General features: G+C 53.4%; 2 protein-coding genes and 1 pseudogene across 2 annotated transcripts; 1 reads left to right on the top strand and 2 right to left on the bottom strand.

The window, feature by feature from the left end:
* The first annotated feature begins 3,148 nt into the window (after positions 1-3,148).
* Positions 3,149-6,039, top strand: LOC136300636 (erythroblast NAD(P)(+)--arginine ADP-ribosyltransferase pseudogene; annotated as a pseudogene).
* A 51-nt stretch (positions 6,040-6,090) lies between these two features.
* LOC136302520 (erythroblast NAD(P)(+)--arginine ADP-ribosyltransferase-like) lies at positions 6,091-7,312 on the bottom strand. The gene is made up of 2 exons (XM_066206024.1): positions 6,565-7,312; positions 6,091-6,176 (listed from the first exon to the last, which is right to left on the bottom strand). Exons 1-2 carry the CDS (start codon positions 7,310-7,312, stop codon positions 6,091-6,093), a joined length of 834 nt encoding a protein of 277 aa, XP_066062121.1.
* A 5,401-nt stretch (positions 7,313-12,713) lies between these two features.
* Positions 12,714-15,616, bottom strand: LOC136300632 (erythroblast NAD(P)(+)--arginine ADP-ribosyltransferase-like). The gene is made up of 2 exons (XM_066203133.1): positions 14,816-15,616; positions 12,714-12,929 (listed from the first exon to the last, which is right to left on the bottom strand). The coding sequence occupies exons 1-2, from the start codon at positions 15,614-15,616 to the stop codon at positions 12,714-12,716; spliced, it is 1,017 nt and encodes a 338-aa protein (XP_066059230.1).
* Between the last annotated feature and the right edge of the window lie 487 nt (positions 15,617-16,103).

Genomic DNA, 16,103 nt, shown 5'->3' with positions numbered 1-16,103 from the left:
ACACATGGGGGTGGAACTCAGCGAAGGAGTGGAACCCATTCCAGGGGAGGGACCTGACGCAAAGGCGAGAAACAAGAAGGACGGCAGGAATGAACTCAAAATGGCGGTTCCCCTTAAGGGATGGACGCCATTTTGTGTGGAGAAGGGAAGAGGGATAGGATCAAAAGATGGTGGAACGTGGGGGAAGACAGAACTCAGGATGGGTTTCACGGGCCCATCCTGGGAAGGGGACAGAAGGGGACGGGAGATGGCAGAAGGTCGGTAGCACTTCTGTGCCCTTTGGCCATTTCCATCTCCTGACCCTCCCTGAAGGGACAAAGGGTTAGGAATGTGGGGGCGGAATATACAAACTGGGAAAGAGAACTTCAGTTTGGAATATTTAAAAGGGCCCCATAAAGTAAACAGAATAGGGGGTAAAACCTAAAGAATTGATAAACTAAACTTCACACATGAAATGATTCCCCATCTAAAATTACAGCTTCCCGAACCTGCACGTATGCGTTTCTTGTCAGCCTGGGAGCTCACACTCCCCATGGCTGTCCCTGATGGAAAGGGATCGCCTACCCACACGAAACTAAAATGTAAAATGAAACAAAAATGCCTGGATCCCGGGTGACTTCCCTACCAACTTAAACTCAGGAACTCCAGTGGGTCCAAGCAGTCCAGAAGGTGTCTTGTGGGGTCATCAATGCTGACTCAGTCCTCCATCCCCTCGGAGCGTGTCGGCTCTCCCATCAACAAGAAGCTTAATACAACTAAAGTCCTGCTTCACAGTTCTGTCCATTGCTCTGTCCAGTTCTGTCCATTGCCATGTCCAGCTCTGCAAACTGCTGTGTCCAGCTCTGCCCAGTGCCATGTCCAGCTCTGCACTCCTCACAAGAGGAGGGACATGGAGATCCTGCAGCAGGTCCAGCACAGGATCTGAGGATTATGCAGACAGGAGCATCTCTCTCACCAGGCAAAGCTGCTGGAGCTGGGGCTGTGCAGCCTCAAGAGGAGACACAGCTGACAGGGAACCTCATCCCTATATATATGATGCCTTAGGATTGTGCTTTTTTATTTTTCAGATCCTGTACTGCTTTAGTGTGTAACCCTAAACCTCCACAGCCTGTCAGCTGCTGTTCTCCTGTTTTATCCAGACAAAACAATTCCTGTCTAGGGCTGAAACTCATGGACACCTCACTGTCCCAGGTCCTGAAAAGCATCAATAAAAGTGCATCGGTGCATTAGCAAACTGGGGGAATACGACTACATTGCCTGAAGCTGTAATTGGAGGATTAATCCCTGATACGTAAATAGACCAAATCTATAACTGTATGAAAAACTCCTGATCATTGTCCATCTTGGGTGGAGCCTCAGGGAGGCTTCTGCCTGCCCCAAGTGTGTCTATTGAAGGCTTTGAATAAATCCCCACTTTTATTCTTGTAATCATGTCTGGCCTCTGTTCCAGGCAGCCACTCCAAGGCATCCTATAAATATACAAATATACTGAACCTTCCCTGTGCCTCAGCCAATGGGGAAAGGAAGAGGACAATGTGCGTCCAAGAGTTTGGGATAAAAGGAGGCTGCGTCCTCTGAAACCTCGAGAGAGAAACCCCACGGGGGTCTGGCAGTGGAAACTCTGTCCCTTTTTTCAAATACAGATTCAAACCTGCTGTGTGGACACTTGGCTTTCTGTAGAGTGGCTTTTCACCACATGCTGAAGGTGCTGGGTAGGGTTTAAAAACTGACCAGCAAAAATGATAAAACGATGTAAAAGTGTGTCCATCAGATGATAAATGTGGCTCAAATGAATGGAGAAATACAAAGGAAACTCCAGTGTGGTTTTTGACAAGGTCTCTAAGACAGAAGGAGCAGCGCCTGCCAAAACCGCAAGTTTGAGGTGAGATCATCTGAGATATTGAGGCACTCTGTGAAAATCACCACTCAGATCCCCGTTTAGGAACTCTCCAGGACAAGAAGAGGATTTTGTGAGAGAGGCAGGGCCATGCAAATGTTATGGGTAAACACAATTGGGTTTTAGTTAAAGAAGAAACAGTTCTCCATAAGCACCTGTTAATTTCCTATGGAAAAGACAGAGACCTGTCAGAGACCAATTTTTACATACTGACACCTCATATAACCACAGAGGAAGCTGTACCTTCCTTTGTGAATGCACATATAATGTTGAGATGAAGCTGAGAACTTCCTTTTCTTTCCGGTCTCAAAAGAGGTAAGGTGACAGCCCGGCTTCTGCCAGGGCCAGGCAGGGCCGGCTGGACCCAGCCCGGCCAAGGCTTTTCCGGTGACTCTGGGGCAGGGGGAGGGGAGGAGAATATGTTCTATCCTGGCCCAGATGGGGTCTCCAACTGCTCTTATAACATCCTGCCATCATCAAAATATCCCATCCTGGGAGTGGGACTGGGGTCTGGGAGAGGGCCCTGGGGGACACTGGGCTGGGGGAGAGGGAGAGGCTTTAGAAATCTGAGTGAGGTTATTGAGGGGTCTGGGGTCACAAGAGGGCTGCAGAGGTCTGGGAGCAGGATTGAGGTCCTGCGGAGCACTGGGAGGACACTGGAAGGATGAACACTGGACTGGGATTGGGACTTGGCAAGGGTGGGGCACTGAGGGGACACTGGGGAGGTCAGGGGTTGACCCCAGGGGGAACTGGGGCTGGGGGAAATGCAGAGGGGCTGGGGTGACACGCATGGTGGGAAGGGACATGGGACTGGGTTTATGGGGCTGGTGGGCACAGGGACAACACTAGGGGGGACACAGAAGTGGGGGCCGGAGGGGTACTGTGGGAGTGGGATTGGAGTTATGGAGGGCACTTCTGTGGGTACAGGGAGTGACCCCAAAATTTGAATCATGGTCCTGGGGGGCCAGAGAACACTAAGGGTGGATGACATGGGACATGGGAGTGGGATTGTTCTCCTGGGGGTCTGATGGACACTGGAGAGTCCAGGAATGACCCCAGGATTTGGGATCAGCAAACCAGGATATGTCCAGGGGTCTTCTAGCCAGAGCCGCCCCCCTTCCCTGGGCTGACCCCAGTTCCCTTCCTTAGTCCTGCACAGAGGAACCCTTCCCATGTACCCCCATGTGCCCTCAGTGTGTCCCTTCTGTGTCCCCCAGTGTCCCACATTGCTCCTGGTGGTCTCTCCCTGCCATGGCCCGCCTGGCTCACACCCTGGCACTGCTGGCATCGACTGTGGCCACTGTGGCCATCAAGGAGGTGCCCCTGGACATGGCCCGGGAGTCCTTTGATGACCGGTACCGGGGCTGTGGTCCTGAAATGACTGCGGCATTACCGGCCCTCAACCGTTCCGAGTTCCGGAAGAATCCTCCCTTTGCCCAGGTCTGGCCTAAGGCTGTGGCCAAGTGGCAGAGACAGGGGTCCCGTGTGTCCCCTCTGTCATCTCCAGACCAGGCCATTGCTCTCATGGCCTACACAATGCCAGACATGCACAGGGACTTCAATGCTGCAGTGCGTGTGGCCGGGCGCTCCCCCCAGGAATACCGAAAGAACTTCCACTTCAAAACGTTTCATTTCCTGCTGACCCAGGCCCTGGGGACACTGAGGGATGCTCAGAACGCACAGTGTCGCCACGTGTTCCGGGGTGTGCGTGACGTTCATTTCAAGGCGCGGCCTGGACAGAGGGTCCGGTTTGGTCAAATCACATCGACATTGCTGAGCAGTAAGACTGCCCAGAGATTTGGTAGAGGCACCAGATTCCATGTGTACACGTGCCATGGTGTGGACATCCAGCAGTTCTCCAACTATCCATGGGAGGAGGAGGTGCTAATCCCACCCTTCGAGACCTTTGAGGTCACCCAAGTCACCTGGGATGGGTGTAACCCACGGATCTGGCTCCGCTCCACCGGGACCTTCAGCAAATACAACTGCGAGTGGCTGCAGGGGGAAAAACAGGGGGGTGAGGAGTCCATGGGGATGGAGGGGTTGAAAGGGATCAGGGAGGGGTCAGGGGTTTCAGGGGTAGAAGAGGGCCATGAGGAGGGTTCAGGTGGGAGGGAGGACCATACTGGGTGGGGATCAGGGAGGTCAGGAGGGACATGGGGGGAGCTAAGGGGTCGCAGGGGGCCGTAACATGGGGTCAGGAGTGACAGGAGAGATGGGGGCCAAGGGCGGGGGGAGGGCTAGGGGTGACCGGTGGCCGGGGGTGCAGGGGGGGATTGGTGGTCAGGGAGGGTCATAGGGAATCTATCCATCCTAATTATACATATCTTTAAATTGGGCTTCTTAACTAATAGAAAACAAGCACTTTTCCCACAAACGATTTGCAAGGGTCTACCTGATTCAGGAAATAATTTTTTTTTGTCCTGGAGAGTCATAAAAATGAGGTTTCTGGGGGTCATTTTCACTGGGTGACCCAATACCTCAGATGACCTGACCTCAAACTTTTGCTTTGGGCAGGGGCTGCTCATTCTGTGTCACAGAACTTGTCAAAAACCTCACAGTAGTACCCTTTATCTCTTTCTCCCCTCGACTGAGCTGTGTTTATTGTCCTGTGTAAATATGTTTATATGCTTTTATCATTTATGTTGGTCAGTCTTTAAGCCCTACCCAGCACATTCACTGTGTGGGGAAAAGCCAAGTGACCACAAAACAGTGTTGAAAATTCATTGGAATAAAGGCACAGAGTTTCCACAGCCTGACCCCCATGGAGTTTCGCTCTCAAGGTTTCAGAGAATGCATCCTCCTTTTATCCCAAACTGTCGGCCGCATGTTGCCCTCTTCCTTTCCATATCAACTGAATGGGGCTGCTGGGAAGGTGCAGCCTTCCTAAACTACCTACCCTATATCCCCCTTGGACTGGTCATTTTCCCTCAAAGTTCCGAAATTCAGGCTGTCTGGGTTATGCAATAGGCTTTGCGGCATCCATTTCCCCCATTACCCTAAAGTTCAGGAGTTCAAACTTTCTGGTCAAACCACGAGGGTTCTGTGAAAAGCTTCATTTCTGTAGAGACATCGAGACCCATTTTGCAGACATTAACAACCATTTCTCCTGTAGACCCCAACCCACTGAGTTGTTTTTCAAAACATAACCACCCATCCTTCCAATAAAATCCTTCCCTGTGAGGGTGGTGAGGCCCTGGCACAGGTTGCCCAGAGGAGCTGTGGCTGCCCGCTCCCTGCCCGTGTCCAAGGCCAGGCTGGGGGTCCTGGAGCAGCCTGGGCCAGGGGAAGATGTCCCTGCCCATGGCAGGGCTGGCACCGGACGGGCTTTAAGGTGGCTCCATCCCGAACCATTGCAGAGCCCCGGGGCCGGCATGGGGCGGGGCGGGCGCTCGGCAGCGCCACCAGCTCGTGCTGTCACCTGGTGGTGGCACCCGGAACTGCAGCAGAGAGTACCACATGCCCAGGAACTGCTTTATTTTTGGAAATCCAGCACCCTGCAGGAAAGGAGTTTAAAAAGCTTTAGCGGATACATCAGGCGAGCCAGAAGTAAATTTTGGTAAACTTTTGATAGGCCAGGGCAGCAAGGATCAAATTTCTGATGAACATTTTATACACCAGGCAAGCAAGCAGGAATTACTTTCCACACCAGGCAAGCAAGCAGCAATTTTTTTTGATACATCAGGTAAGGCAGCCAAGGAGCTTTAAGAGGTGGCCGGGACATTGGCACTCCCAAATCCCTCTGTCGGGAAGTGCCCAACCGGCCCCAGGCGCTGACCAATCTCTGCTGGCCGTGCTGTCCTGGGCTGTCCTGGCAGCTCCAGCCTTGCCCTGGCTGGTCCTGTTGGCTTTGTGCTGCTCCCACCTGGGCAGCTCTCGGTGGGCCTTCCTCAGGATGGAACCCCTCTTACGGTGCTGTGGTGACTACAGGGGCCACAGTGGCCTCATGGGTCACAGTGGCCACAATAGTCATGGTGACCATGGTGATTCCAATGCCCAGAGTGGTCATAGGGGCCAAAGTGGCCACAGTGGCAACAATGGCCACAGTGGTCACAGTGGCCAAACTGACCATAGTGGCCACAGAGGTCTCGGTTGCTGTGGTGGCGTCATCTCTCTTCGCATCCTGGTGGCATTTGTGGTAATGGTGGCCACAGTGGCCTCTGAGACCACAGGGACCTTGGTGGTCTTGTAGCTCAGAGGGTGCCGGTGACCACTGCCATGGCCATGGTGGCCAGGAGAAGCCCCCTGAGGTTGGGGGAGTTCCTGGAGAGGCTCCCACCTGGGGACACAAAGAGAGGGGTCAGGGGGACCATGAGGGGAGGGGGTCTGGGGGCATCAGGATGGCCATGGGGAGAGGGACACGGGTGAGGGGTGGGCCCAGAGGCTTTGGGGGGTCAGAGGGGGCCATAATGAGGTCTCTTTCCCCTGTGCCCAGCCATGGGTGGCCTTGTCCCCCAAACCCCAGTGGGTGTCCCCAGAATTCGGTGTCCCTGTCCTCCTCACCTGGCACTGGGTGTCCCCATCCTCTGTGCCCAGCAATGGCTGTCCCTGTCCTTGTCCCCAGTGCTGGGTGTCTTGTATCCCACCTACAGTGGGTCTCCCTGTCCTCTTGTCTCCAACCCTCCCTGAGTGCCCCCAACCCCCCCAGGCTGTCCCCGTGGTGTCACCTTTCAGCCACTCGCATTCATAGTTGCTGGAGTTTCCGGTGGAGCGAAGCTCAATGTGCATCGTGTTGCCTTCCTCACTGACACCAGTGACCTTGAAGGTCTCAAAGGGCGGGATCAGAACCTGCTTCTGGCTTGGATACATGGAGAATTTCTGGATGTCCACACCATGGCACGTGTACACCTTGAACATCGTGTCCTTCCCATAACCCTGGGCCACAGTTTTTTTCAGCGATGTTGACATGAATTGACCAAAGCGGACTTCATCATCTTTCTTCACCCTGTACTGGTGATTGTTCACCCCCCGGAACACGTCCTTACAGTCATTTGGGTGTCTCAGTCTCTGGAGGGCACGGGTCAGCAGGAAATGCAGCGATTTGAAGTGGAATTCATTCTGGTATTTCTGGCTGGAGTTTCCAGCCTCGCGCACGGCCTCATTGAACACCTCATACAGCCTAATGTCCTTCATGGTGTAGGCCAAGAGGGCGATGGCCTGGTCTTGGGTAAGAGGGGATGAAACAGACCCCAGCTTCTGCCAAATGTCCATGGCTGTTGCCCAGTTCTCCTTAAATTTCTCATTCTTGAGGAAATCAGAGCCCTGGAGTTCTGGGAACTTCTTGGACATCTTAAAGCTACAATTCAGGTACTGGTCATCAAAGGAGTTCCAGGCCATGTCCAGGGGCACCACCTCGATGGCTGCAGTGGCCACGGCCATTGCCAGCAGTGCCAGGGTGTGAGCCAGGGGGGCCATGGAGAAGCCACGAGGACCAGTGTGGGACACTGGGGGACACTGAGGGGACACAGGGAACACACTGTGTAATACAGAGAAAACACTGAGGGGCACCAGGGGATTCTGAGGGAACACTGAGGGGCCCCAGAGGACACTGATGGGACACAGGGGACACAGAGGGACATGGTGGGACATGGAGAGGCTTCCTTGGTAAGGGGCTGGGGAGGGAGAGTGGGGTCAGCCTGGGAAGGGTGGGCAGCCCTGGCCAGGGGACTCCTGGACATCTCCTCGACCTGATCCCAAATCCTGGGGTAACTCCTGGAGCCCCCCAATGTCCCCCAGGCCCGCAGAACCCAAATCCCACTCCCTCAGTCCTCTATCACTCCTCACAGTGTCTTATAAGTCTTCCTGCAGGACCCTGACTCACATCCTGCCATCACTTCTTGAACCCCCCCACAACCAACCCCACAATCCCCCAGCACCCCAATCCCACTCCCAGAGTTCTGGGTGTGTCTCCCCCCCACCCCGGCATTTCCCAGTGCCTCTATTACCCCAATCCATCTCCTAGTCCCTTGTACCCCTTCCAGTGACCCCCTGCTAACCCAGGACCCTGACCCAAGGTCTGGGGTCCCCCAGTGTCCCCCTTGTCTTCCTCTCATACCCAAATCCCAGTCCCAGTCCCATGAGACCCCTGGTGGCCCCCCAGGACCCCGATCCCATCCCCTGTGCCCCCCAGTGTCCCCCAGTGCCCCCCAGTACCCCACATCCATTCCCACAGCCCTGTGTCCCCCATCACTACCCCTAGACTATCCCAGGACACAAATCCCAGTGGTGTGACACCCCCAGTGTCCTCCCAAACCCCAATCCCACAGTCCCCGGTCCACCCGCAAGTATCCCCAGTGTCCCCCCAGCCCTTGATACCAAAATGAGCCGGAGTGAACTCCCAGACAGAAGTGGAGGTATCACAAACCCGGAATTCTTGATCAGCTTGCACTCACAGCGGATCTCTCCTGGTGCTGCAGGTCAGGCGGGACTTTGCCACAGGGAATTAATCCATCAGAATTATACATATTCATCAAAATGGGCTTCTTACCTAACACAAACCCCGCACTTTTCCCGTAAATAATTTGCAAGGCTCTGCCTCTTTCAAGAATGAATTTTTATTGTCCTGGAGAGTGATAAAAGTGGGATCTCTGGGCACGGTTTTCACTGAGTGTCCCTGTATCCCAGATGGCCTTGAACTCAAACTTTCGCTTTCGGCAGGTGCTGCGCATTCTGTGCTAGAGAAACTGTGAAGAAGCCCTCACTGGAGTTCCCTTTATCTCTTTCTCCACAGGCTTCACCCACCTTTGCCCTGCTGTGCCCATACTTTTACATCCTTTGATGTTTTTCTGCCAGTCAGTTTTTAGGCCCTATCCAACACCTTCAGTGGAACTGAAACTTGTACAGTTCTGCCTACTTTCTCTTGGTTGAGGTCAGGATGAAAGACACGGGAAACGTAGAATCAAGTTTGGTCTTGGTTGTTTATTATATCTTATCTATTTACAGTATTTACAGTCTCAGGAAGCATGAGCTCCAACTTGCCAGTTAAAGATACGTGACAAAATGGAGACCTTCTAACTCTTACCAAGGCTACTTAAGAGATAATTACCCAATACCAAAGTGACACCTATATTATTTACGTTTTTGACCCAGTAATGACCATTTGAGGTTTGCAATGCAGACACCCTTCACCCAGTTAGAGAAAGCCGCTCAGATATGTGGAGAAGATGGAAGAAGAAGGTGAAGAAGAAGAACTCAGACAACACCCTGAATCCTCCATCTTGCCACACACACATTGCTATATACCAAAAACCCAAAACCTAAGTTTTCACCCTGTGAGATCACACATCACCATTCTAACTAGTCACCCACAACACCTGTGCTATCACACAATCTCGGAAGCTTGTTCCAAGGCCTCAGGTCAAATATGGTGCCTGCCTGAGGGTCAGAACCCCTCAGCTCAGAAAGCCTGAAATTTTCAGCTTCCAGGGTTCCAACACCTCCCCAGCTCTCCTGGAGCTCCTTTAGTCAAGAAGGGGCTTTGGTGTCTTCTTGGATCACTCTCCAGTCTGAATACCTCCAGGTGTCTCCAGAGAAGAGGGGCTTCACCCCTCAAAACCTCTCCATGGGCTCCTTTGGACCTGCTCCAGCAGCTCCACATCTTCTCTGTGCTGGGGCCCAGAGCTGGCAGAGTGATCCCGGTGGGAATGTCTCATGGTGGGAAGGGCTCAGTGCTTGCCCCGCTCCCATCCCAGAACCAACACCCCACACGGAGCACGTGAAAGACTCCCGTGGCTCACTCTGTTTCTCCAAAGAGGAAACGCGCCCAACAGCAGCGGAGCAAGGCTTTTGGCCCGGTGCTGTAGGCCTTTGGCAGCCAGGATGGTTGCCGTCCGGCTGGTGTCATTTCCTGTTCTGGATGTGCAGGAACTGGAAGAGGCCAGATCAGAGGAGACGGGGCCCGCGTTAGGGAGGGACATCCTGATGAAGGGGGAGGGTCCCAACACAGGGGTGGTACTCGACGAAAGGGTGTAACCTGTCACAGGGGAGGGACCTGACGCAAAGGTGGGAAACAAGAAGGAGGGTGGGAATGAACTCAAAATGGTGGATCCCCTAAGGGGCAGAAGCCATTTTTTGTGTAGCAGAGAAGAGGGATAGAATTGAAAGATGGTGGAATGTGGGGGAGGACAGAACTCAGGATGGATTGCACGGGCCCATCCTGAGAAGGGGACAGGAGATGACAGAAGGTCGGTAGCACTTCTGCGCCCTTTGGCCGATTCCATCTCCTCACCCTCCCTGAAGGGACAAAGGGTTAACAACGGGCCAGGGGTGGAATATACAAACTGGGAAAGAGAATTTCAGTTTGGAATATTTAAAAGGGCCCCACAAACTAAACAGAAGAGGGGGAAAAACTTAAACAATTCATAAACTAAAATACCCATATGAAATGATTCCCCCTCTAAAATTACAACTTCCCTAACCTGCACATATACATTTCCTTTCAGCCTGGGAGATCACATTCCTCATGGCTGTCCCTGATGGAAAGGGATCATCCACCCACAAGACACTAAAATGTAAAATGAGACAAAAATGGCTGGATCCCAGGCGGCTTCCCCACCAACTTAAACTCAGGACCTGTGGTGGATCCAAACGGTCCAGAAGATGTCTTGTGGGGTTGTCAGTGCTGACTCAGTCTTCCATCCCCTTGGAGGGTGTGGGGTCTCCCGTCGGCAAGAAGCTTAATAAAACTAAAGTCCTGCTTCACAGCTCTGTCCAGTGCCATGTCCAGCTCTGCACTCCTCAGGACAGGAGGGACATGGAGATCCTGCAGCAGGTCCAGCACAGGATCTGAGGATGATGAAGGCACCAGAGCATCTCACTCACCAGGCAAGGCTGCAGGAGCTGGAGCTGTGCAGCCTCAAGAGGAGACACAGTTGACAGGAACCTTATCCCTATATATATGATGCCTTAGGATTTCCCTTTTATCTTTTTCAGCTCCTGTACTACTTTAGTGTGTAACCCTAAACCTCCACAGCCTGTCAGCTGCTGTTCTCCTGTTTTATCCAGACAAAACAATTCCTGTCTAGGCCTGAAACTCATGGACACCTCACTGTCCCAGGTCCTGAAAAGCATCAATAAAAGTGCATCGGTGCATTAGCAGACTGGGGGAATATGACTTCATTGCCTGAAGCTGTAATTGGAAGATTAACCCCTGATATGTGAACAGACCAAACCAATAACTGTATGAAAAACTCCTGACCATTGTCCATCTTGGGTGGAGCCTCAGGGAGGCTTCTGCCTGCCCCAGGTGTGTCTATTGAAGGCTTGGAATAAATCATTGCTTTCATTCTGGTAATTGTGTCTGGCTTCTGTTCCAGGCAGCCACTCCAAGGCATCCTATAAATATACAAATATACTGCACCTTCCCTGTGCCTCCGCCAATGGGGAAAGGAAGAGGGCAACGTATGGCTGAGAGTTTGGGATAAAAGGAAACTGCATCCTCCGAAACCTCGAGAGAGAAACCCCATGGTGGTATGGCAGTGGAAACTCTGTGCCTTTAATCAGAAAAAGTTACAACACTGCTTTTTGGACACTCGGCTTTTCATAGCATGGCTTTTCACCGCATGCTGAAGGTGCTGGGTAGGGCTTAAAGACTTATCAGCAGAAATGGTCAAAGAATATAAAAGTATTTATACGGGACAATAAACACAGCTCGAACTGTGAGAAAGAGATAAAGGAAAGTCCAGCTGGGTTTTGAACAAGTTCCGTAACACAGACGGTGCAGTGACTGCTGAAAGCAAAAGTTTGAGGTGAGATCATCTGAAATATTGGGGCACAACGAAAATGACCCCTCAGATCCCTTTTTAGGAACTCTCCAGGACAAGAAGAGGATTTATGGAAGGAGGAAGAGCCGTGCAAATTCTTTATGGGAAAAGTCCTGTTTCTGCATTAGACAGGAGGCCCATTTTAATGAATATTTATAGTTATGATGGATAAATACCCCATGGCAAAATCCCCCCTGAACTGCAGGGCCAGGAGAGATCCACTGTGAGTCTGAGCTGATCAAGAATTCCGGCTTTGTGATCCCTCCAGTTCTGTCCAGGAGGTCACTCCGGCCCATTTCAGTACCAGGGCTGGGGGGATACTGGATGGGAGGACAGACGACTGTGTGATTTGGGTCTGGGAGGGCACTGGGGGTATCACCAGACTGGGATTTGTGTCCTGGCATGGTCCAGGGGCAACGATGGAGGGCACAGGGCGGTGGGAGTGGCAGTGGGGTGCTGGGGGGTACTGGGCAACAATGCTGGGCACATGGGATGGGATCAGGGTCCTGGGGGGCCACCGGGGATCTCATGGGACTGGGAGTGGGATTGGGGTATGGGAGGGGGAATAAGGGGACACTGGGGTTGCTTGGGGTGGGTCAGTAAGTGTCCCCAAGATCTGAGTGAGAGTCTTGCAGGGGGGCTGAGAAGACACCGTGAGGAGGGATGCAGGACTGTGGGAGTGTGTTGGGAGCTGAGGGTTTTTTCTTTCCTTTTCTTGTTAGCAGTGGAATTTTTTCCCATTGTGTTGCTAAGAAGCACTGATGGCTGGTTGCTTGAGACTGGGAGGGCAAACTCTCTCTCACTCAATCCGAGCCTTTGGAGGAGAGTGGTGTAGCTGCATCTCATCTTGAGGAAAAGAACTCACTCCTGCTACAGAAGTCCAGCTCAGTCCTGTTTCTTCTGCTGTGGGGTGAGCCCCTGCTTCTGGGAGCAGCCACTGAACTGGGACTTTGTTATCTCCTGCCTCACTAAAGAGAGGCCTGTTGCCATGCTGGAAGCAGAATCGTTGTTGTCCTGCCCCCTGCTGCTTTTTCAGCACTGCTGGGAGTATTTCACTACTCTAGTAGCCCGCACCCCCTGCCTGCCGAGACCTCCCGCGTCTGCAGCCTCAGCTCCGGAGTTTCTGATCCAGCTCCTCCCATCTCGGCCCAGCTGCCATCATTGCGTGCTCCCCGAGCCCGCCCCACAGCGCCCCCTGCAGCTGCAGGGGGATCATCGCACCTGCCCCGCCCACCGGGAGCCACCAGTGCCTCTGCTGGCCGTGCCCGGAACTGCAACAAAGGGGAAAGTGTCGCACTCAGGGAAGCTGTTACTGTGTTCCTCATTCGGTTTATAATTAATGCTGTGGTTGCTGTAGTTTGTTTGCTTTGTTAGACACACTAGTAAAGAACTGTTATTCCTATCCCCATATCTCTGCCTCAGAGCCTTTCAATTTCTAAACTATATTACTTTGGAGGAAGGGGGTTTGAATTCTCCATTCCAAGGGAAGCCCTTCCCCTCCCCAGCAGACACCTGTCTTTTTAACAGAGACAACTTCTCAGGACAGCATGGACAGCAGAGATTGGGCAGCGCCGGGGGCCGGTTGGGCACTTCCCAACAGAGGGGTTTGCGAGTGCCAATGTCATGGCCACCTCCAAAAGCTCCCTGGCTACCCCACCTGATGTATCAAAATAAATTGCTGCTTGCTCACCTGGACCATAAAAACTAAATCAAAATTTAGATACTTGCTAGCCTGGCATATCATGTGCTGCCCCCTGCTGCAGTTCTGGGTGCCACCACCAGGCAGCAGCGCGAGCTGGTGGCGCTGCCGAGCGCCCGCCCCGCCCTATCCCGGCCCCGGGGCTCTGCAATGGTTTGGGATGGAGCCACCTTAAAGCCCGTCCGGTGCCAGCCCTGCCATGGGCAGGGACATCTTCCCCTGGGCCAGGCTGCTCCAGAGACCCCCAGCCTGGCCTTGGACACGGGCAGGGAGCGGGCAGCCACAGCTCCTCTGGGCAACCCGTGCCAGGGCCTCACCACCCTCACAGGGAAGGATTGGATTGGAAGGATGGGTGGTGATGTCTTTGAAAAGGGCTGGGGTCTTCAAGAGAAATGGTTGTCAATCTCTTCAAAATGGGTCTTGATTTCTCTACAGAAATGAAGCTTTTCACAGAACCCTCGTGGTTTGACCAGAAAGTTTGAACTCCTGAACTTTTGGTTAATGGGGGAAATGGATGCCAAAAAGTCTCTTGCATAACCCAGACAGCCTGAACTTCGGAACTTTGAGGGAAAATGACCAGTCCAAGGGGGATATGGGATAGGTGGTTTGGGAAGACTGCACCTTCCCAGCAGCCCCATTCAGCTGATGGGGAAAGGTAGAGAGCAACGTGCAGCCGAGAGTTTGGGATAAAAGGAGGCTGCATGCTCTGAAACCTTGAGAGAGAAACCCCACCGGGGTCTGGCTGTGAAAACTCTGCCCCTTGATTCGAATACAGTTTCAAGGCTGCTTTGTGGACACTTGGCTTTTCATAGTGTGGCTTTTCCTCACACGCTGATGGTGCTGGGTAGGGCTTAAAGACTGACCAACATAAATGATAAAAGCATATAAACATATTTGCACAGGACAACAAACACAGCTCGATCGAGGGGAGAAAGAGATAAAGGGTACTACTGTGAGGTTTTTGACAAGTTCTGTGACACAGAATGAGCAGCCCCTGCCCAAAGCAAAAGTTTGAGGTCAGGTCATCTGAGGTATTGGGGCACTCAGGGAAATTGACCACCAGAAACTCCATTTTTATGACTCTCCAGGACAATAAAAATTTTTTCCTGAATCAGGCAGACCCTTGCAAATCATTTATGGGAAAAGTGCTTGTTTTCTATTAGCTAAGAAGCCCAATTTAAAGATATGTGTAATTAGGTTGGATAGATTCACTATGACCCTCCCTGACCACCAATCCCCCCCTGCACCCCCGGCCACCGGTCACCCCTAGCCCTCCCCCCACCCTTGGCCCCCATCTCTCCTGTCACTCCTAACCCCATGTTATGGCCCCCTGCGACCCCCTTGCTCCCCTCATGGTCCTCCTGACCCTCCTGATCCTCATCCCCAGAGGTCCTCTGTCCCACCTGAACCCTCCTCATGGCCCTCCTGTACCCCTGTAACCCCTGACCCCTCCCTTACCTCCCTCAACTCCCTCACCCTCAGGGACACCTCACCCCCCTCTATTTCCCCCTGCAGCCACTCGCAGTTGTATTTGCTGAAGGTCCCAGTGGAGCGGAGCCAGATCCATGTGCGCCACCGATCCCGGGTGACTTGGGTGACCTCAAAAGTCTCGAAGGGTGGGATTAGCACCTCCTCCTCCCATGGATAGTTGGAGAACTGCTGGATGTCCACACCATGGCACGTGTGCACCTGGAAAATCGTGGCTGTCCCAAATTGCAGAGCGATCTTGCTGCTCAGTGATGTCGATGTGAATTGACCGAACCGGACCCTCTGGCCACGCCGCACCTTGAAATGGATGTCACGCACGCCCCGGAACACGTGGTGACACTGCGCATTCTGAGCGTGCCTCAGGGTCACCAGGGCATGGGTCAGCAGGAAATGAAACATTTTGAAGTGGAAGTTGTCCCGGTATTCCTGGGGGGAGTGCCCGGCCACGCGCACGGCCGCGTTGAACTCCATGTGCACGTCTGGCATCGTGTAGGCCATGACAGCAATGGCCTGGTCTGGGGACGACAGAGGGGACACACGGGAGCCCCTCTTGCGCCACTCAGCCTTGGCCTTCACCCAGACCTGGGCAAAGAGAGGATTCTTCTGGAACTCGAAGCGGTTGAGAACCGACAACGCTGCGGTCATGCCAGGGGCACAGCCCTGGTACTGGTCATCAAAGGAGTCCAGGGCCATGTCCAGGGGCACCATCTCAATGGCCGCAGTGGCCATGGTCATTGCCAGCAGTGCCAGGGTGTGAGCCAGGCGGGCCATGGCAGGGAGAGACCACCAGGAGCAATGTGGGACACTGGGGGACAAAGAGGCGGCACTGTGGGCACACGGGGATACATGGGAAGGGTTCCTCTCTGGAGGACTGAGGAGGAGAACGGGCCTTAGCCCATTGAAGGGGGGCAGCACTGCCTAGAAGACCCCTGGACATATCCTGGTTTGCTGATCCCAAATTCTGGGGTCATTCCTGGACTCTCCAGTGTCCATCAGACCCCCAGGACAATTCCACTCCCATGGTCCCATGTCATCCACCCTTAGTGTCCTCTGGCCCCCCAGGACCATGATTCAAAATCTGGAGTCACTTCCTATCCAGCCACCTGTGCCTGCCATGATCCCAATCCCACTCCCACAGTGCCCCTCCCCGGCCCCGACTTCTGTGTCCTCCCCAGTGTCATCCCTGTGCCCACCAGCCCCATAAATCCAGTCCTGTGTCCCTTCCACCTCCAAGTGTCACTCCAGTCCCTCCGCCGTA

The sequence above is a fragment of the Chamaea fasciata genome, unplaced genomic scaffold (assembly GCF_029207755.1).
Source record: "Chamaea fasciata isolate MVZ Bird 193981 ecotype frontalis unplaced genomic scaffold, bChaFas1.0.hap1 SCAF_1, whole genome shotgun sequence".
NCBI lineage: Eukaryota > Metazoa > Chordata > Aves > Passeriformes > Sylviidae > Chamaea > Chamaea fasciata.
Note: the sequence above shows the minus strand (reverse complement) of the source record. Positions and strands in the feature narration are given on the sequence as shown.

What these genes read in the sequence shown, in the direction of transcription:
- LOC136302520 (XM_066206024.1), bottom strand. Translation starts at nt 7,312, where the DNA reads ATGGCCCCCCTGGCTCACACCCTGGCACTGCTGGCAATGGCCGTGGCC. An exon ending in TGAATGCGAGTGGCTGAAAG is followed by an intron (nt 6,177 to 6,564) that starts GTGACACCACGG and finishes TTGTGTCCCCAG; the next exon opens with GTGGGAGCCTCTCCAGGAAC.
- LOC136300632 (XM_066203133.1), bottom strand. Translation starts at nt 15,616, where the DNA reads ATGGCCCGCCTGGCTCACACCCTGGCACTGCTGGCAATGACCATGGCC. An exon ending in GGGTGAGGGAGTTGAGGGAG is followed by an intron (nt 12,930 to 14,815) that starts GTAAGGGAGGGG and finishes CCTTTGTTGCAG; the next exon opens with TTCCGGGCACGGCCAGCAGA.